This window comes from Schistosoma mansoni, chromosome W, assembly GCF_000237925.1.
Source record: "Schistosoma mansoni strain Puerto Rico chromosome W, complete genome".
Taxonomy (NCBI): Eukaryota; Metazoa; Platyhelminthes; class Trematoda; order Strigeidida; family Schistosomatidae; genus Schistosoma; species Schistosoma mansoni.
This window is the reverse complement of record NC_031502.1, coordinates 25032489-25038044: the sequence shown is the minus strand read 5'-3', so window position 1 is coordinate 25038044 and position 5556 is coordinate 25032489. Positions and strand designations below refer to the sequence as shown.

The 5556-nt window shown below is 34.8% G+C and overlaps 1 protein-coding gene across 1 annotated transcript; it reads left to right on the top strand.

The window, feature by feature from the left end:
- Positions 1-1954: 1954 nt before the first annotated feature.
- Smp_204160 (uncharacterized protein) lies at positions 1955-2941 on the top strand (the record flags this gene model as incomplete). The annotated part of the gene is made up of 1 exon (XM_018789095.1): positions 1955-2941. The coding sequence occupies one exon, from the start codon at positions 1955-1957 to the stop codon at positions 2939-2941; it is 987 nt and encodes a 328-aa protein (XP_018654573.1).
- Positions 2942-5556: the final 2615 nt, after the last annotated feature.

Sequence of the window (5556 nt, the reverse complement as noted above, 5' to 3'; positions counted from 1 at the left end):
TCTGCTGCCACATTTGTTGTCTTCGTCTGTATTTGTTCGTGTGTTGCTAACATGCTTGCTTATATGCATATGTTTTTTTTAAAAAAACAACCCAAAAGTCAGTCTGCGAAAATCGTTTTTACTCTATCGCATATTTACCAAACACATGTGTATAATTTTCGATAATGCAATGAGAAGACGAAGTTTATCAGAATTATGTGATATATTAGCGCAATACATTCCGATTCACTTCGTCTTCTCATTGCATTATCGAAATTTATCAAAGGGACTAATTGTTTTAAAACATGTGTATAAGTTTTTTTTCCATTTTTCAGCCCTTTTATTTCTTTACGCACATACGAGTGCAATAAGATGTCCATTGACATATTTTTTTCCTTTTACAGGATGGCTACAAAAGATGAAACAAACCATGAATTTTTACGATTATTCGAGATTTTCATTGTACCTGATTTTCATTACAATATTAGACTTCATAACCTCACAAAACTAAGGAAAAACGACCAGATGCCACTGAACATAGCAAGCTATCAGCAGAATGTTATTAGCGAAAAAGCAGTTGAGTTTAAAATTCTACCTGGTTACCTTTAAGGTTCATCATAACAGCAAAAAGTGGCGGTTGATTTGTAGCAGTAAATAAATTCCCAAAATCAATAGCTCTGTAAGTCTTCGAAATTTGATGTTGACCGCATTTGTTTTACTGGATTCACCGTACTGTAGGCACTCAGCCATGAATCCACACCAGATCACGAGTGGGCATGTCATGCTACACATCTAAAACAACCAACCCGCTCAGATTGATTACTCCTCAATATATATATATATATATATCTCCGAACCTCTTCGCCTCTGACTTCTGATTTGACTGGAATGATAGATTTCGATTATGAGAGGTGTTACTGGTTAGGGCATTGTCAAACTCTGAATACTCGTGGCATTTTTAAGTCAATCGGATAACAAGGAAACTAGATTGTAAATACACAATTCAACCAAACAATCTCTCAGTTTCTTATCTTTCATTTTATTCGATATCATGCGTTTAGCCAATGAAACCTTAAGTCAGTACATCAATGTATCTGTATGTTAATTTGGTCACATAACTGTTATAGAAATCATTAGGTCAGAAAATATTATTTTGTTAACTACTGTGCTGACCAATCACCATTAAGTTGATGAAATTTTGTCATAAAATATATGATTGTCACTGAACATAAATGAAGAAACAATTCATTTGGAGTTAGACGGTCAATTTTTTTTTTGTAAAGTGAGTTATAGCTATATTGATTCTCCATTGTGACTAATTTGGGATATTTTTATCGTCTGATTATTCCGAACGTAAATTTTCGGTGACTCTATGTGATCACTGATGAATATTAGTTAGTGACGAATGTTAGTTAGTTAAATAAAATAATCTTTCACTTGTGATTATGCTATAATTAACATTTCATTCGCCACATATATTGTACCATTTTATTTATTTCTCTGATAAATGGTTTTACTTAGTCGGTTATTGAAAGCAGTAAACCTAATTTGCTAGAGGTGATGACTTAAATTCTATGATCTTCTAAATTGATTTTATGTACAATTGCAAGTCGAGACCAGTAATCGTGAAGGATTCACACCTCATTCATCAAAGTCATTTTAGTCAGTGGTAAAGTATAACCAATCCACTCAGTCTCCCTCTACTATCTAAATGCATTTGCCTAATCTAGACAATTAAACACTTAATGACTGAATGGTGCATATGTATAAACGTATGAGATTGTTGTTTCGTAATTTATTAAGTTGTAGTATCCTTCTACTCTGTAAATGTATACATGTATCCCATATTTCACTCCAGTAAGATCTCACTTCTCTTTTGAATTATCGACGAGATCATGATTTAGATTTTAATGTTCTTACCGAGATTTACTTTTTCAGTTGATTAATTAACTCCTGCTTTCAAAACTAATCAGTTATGTCAAAGTATCAGTCAAAACTGGATGTTGAGAAAACGCAAGAAGCAATAAAGTTTCTAAGGAATTGTTTCCAGAAACAATTGTCAGCGAGACTAAATTTATTACGCGTATCTGCCCCACTATTTGTACCAGCCAACAGCGGATTACAAGATGATTTATCCGGTGAGGAACGTGCAATTATGTTCGACGTTAAATCTGGTGAGACAGCACTTATTAATCAATCCTTGGCCAAATGGAAACGTATGGCATTACACAAATATAAGCTAAATCAATACGATGGAATTTACACAGATATGAATGCGATCAGACGTGATGAAGTTGTCTCTCCACTTCACTCATATTATGTAGACCAATGGGACTGGGAGATCATTATTCAGAGAGATGAACGAAATGACAAGAAATTGGAGGAAGTAGTTGAGAAGATATATGACTGTATGAAAGTAACTGAAAACATTTTGGTATCGGCATACCCAGTGCTAAATCGCAAGTTACCAGAAAACATTAAATTCATTACAACACAAGAGTTAGAAGATATGTACCCCGACAAAAAACCGACAGAACGTGAATATCTTGCAGTTAAACAGTATGGTGCTGTTTTTCTCAAACAGATCGGAAAGCTTTTGAAATCCAATACGATACACGATAATCGAGCCCCAGACTATGATGACTGGGAATTGAATGGAGATATACTAGTGTATAGTGAACATGACGATAGATGTATAGAATTATCGTCAATGGGTATCCGAGTGGATGAGTTGTCAATGGAGAGACAGTTGAAAGAAAGTGGTTGTGAAGCACGTAAACAGCTTGAATATCATCAAAATGTTCTGAATGGTATATATCCATTAACGATAGGTGGTGGAATAGGACAGAGTCGATTGTGTATGTTCTTTATGGAGAAGAAACACATTGGTGAAGTGCAAGTTAGTATATGGCCTGAACACGTTCGTCGTGAATGTGAACAGAATAATATATTTCTCTTGTAAACTGAAAGAAATCATGTTCCCATAACTTTATTGTTGAAAAGAATGTGAAGTGCATTAATATTAATTGTATATGTGTTTTCATAAATGTTGTCCTTTCAATGTTTGTGTGATTTTGATTATCTTGTGTTTTGGACTATGATAATGACGAAATAGATACTGTTTCAGCTAATCGTTAAATGAGTGAATAGAGTTTTCACGTAATTGGATTGTGTGAGTGAATTATTTTCTATATATCACTACTGCACTAAATTCACTTGTGCATAGCATTACATGTATTGAGTGGATGCACTGAATTGTAGTGTTATAGCAACCATCCTACAATCAATTTCGATTATAGCCAATTTTGGTTAAGCCCTTTTTATAACTTACTTATTAGACATCGTTATTTGGATAGTAACAATTTGCATATTCTTTGCACTGCTATACCACTAGAGCACATGTGTAAAGTCGCACTACGAATATCATAACTGCGTCGAGGTCCATGCTCATCTAGCTGAGGAGCCTCGAATAGACTGATGAGTAACGATTGCGTTCCTTATCGAATATTTTCAGAGTGTAACTAAGTCATATCGAAGCATACATATTAGAAGCTCATGTGTTTAAAGTGGTCAATTGTTTCTATCCTAAAGATTCACAGCACCACAAAATCATAACCGAACATTTAAGGTAGCATCAACTGGGAAACAGATTGTCTATTAATTAGATGGATTGTTTAATTTTATTATAAGCGAATGCAAATAGATAGAGAAGATGAATCAGCATTCCTGAACTATGATTTTGCAAATCGTTTTAATATCATTGAATTGATGTGATGTGCAAATTCAACTCAATTTTAGTTACGGAACCCACTCAGACTGTACGGCTATACGACATGGAGCAAACTGTAAACTATTCATCGGATATTTAGGTTTGTAGCGGTAAATAAATTCCCAAAATCAATAGCTCTGTAAGTCTTCGAAATTTGATGTTGACCGCATTTGTTTTACTGGATTCACCGTACTGTAGGCACTCAGCCATGAATCCACACCAGATCACGAGTGGGCATGTCATGCTACACATCTAAAACAACCAACCCGCTCAGATTGATTACTCCTCAATATATATATATATATATATCTCCGGACCTCTTCGCCTCTGACTTCTGATTTGACTGGAATGATAGATTTCGATTATGAGAGGTGTTACTGGTTAGGGCATTGTCAAACTCTGAATACTCGTGGCATTTTTAAGTCAATCGGATAACAAGGAAACTAGATTGTAAATACACAATTCAACCAAACAATCTCTCAGTTTCTTATCTTTCATTTTATTCGATATCATGCGTTTAGCCAATGAAACCTTAAGTCAGTACATCAATGTATCTGTATGTTAATTTGGTCACATAACTGTTATAGAAATCATTAGGTCAGAAAATATTATTTTGTTAACTACTGTGCTGACCAATCATTATTAAGCTGATTAAATTTTATGAGAATCTAGCTTGGTTTAAGTCGACTTTATATAGTAGCTGGCAACAATTCAAGAATATAGATGTTACCACATATCACCTGCTAACCATGAAGCACAGTGACTCTTTGACGAGACTAAGAAATGATGAAACCTTGGTAATAGGCAAACCAGGTTAGGGAGGATGTAAAAGTTCTGATGATCTAAAAGGATTACATTGAATAAATGGAAGCGATGCTCAGTGATCCTAGCAAATTTATAAACTTTACTAGTAATTATGATATCAATAAAAATGTAGGATAAAAATTGGCAAATTCTCTATAGGGTCTGAAGAAAAAGGGAATAATTACGTCAGAGATTCGTGATTCCGTTAAACCGACTGGATCATTTATACCACGACTGTACGTTTTGCCTAAAATTCATAAACCGGATCTTCCTCTGTGCTCATCTCTAGATATGTACAATTCTCCCTATCACAAAATTGCAAAGTAACCAGTGCGAATCTTAGGGCCTTTGCACAAATCAGTTGTTTGAATGAGTGTTAAAGATGTTTTCGTCTTCACTTCCAAAGTGGAAAATATGAATCTTAGCATGAAAAATATGTTTTCACTTGATGTAGTATCTTTGTTTACCAACATGCCACTTATCGAGACTATTGAGTTTATACACAAGGACATATCAGAAAAACAAATCAACATTGGCTTGCCTGAGGATAGTCTGAGGGAACTGCTCCTAAAACGAACGCCGAATGTCCATTTTGTATTCAACAATACTTATTATAGACAAATAGATGGGATAGCCATGGGCTCAACTCCAGGCCCGATTCTAACTGATCTAGCAAAGCTAGAAAATTGACTACTTAATGAGACTATTAAGAAGCTTGATCTATATTGCCTCTACATCGACGACACATTCATTATCGTAGATTAGAACACCAGTAAGGATAAACTACTAGAACAACTCAACAGTGTACACCCAGCGGTTAGTTTCACTGGTTCAGGCGAGTGTGACAAAAAGCTGAATTTCCTTGCCGTCACATTAAGCAGGCGAAGTGATGACTCTTTAAATAGAAGTGTGTATGGAAAAATTCCCTCTGTCTGCCATTATACTGACTTCTATAACTTTACACCTATCCGATGTAAGAGAAATTTGGTTAGATGCCTCACTAG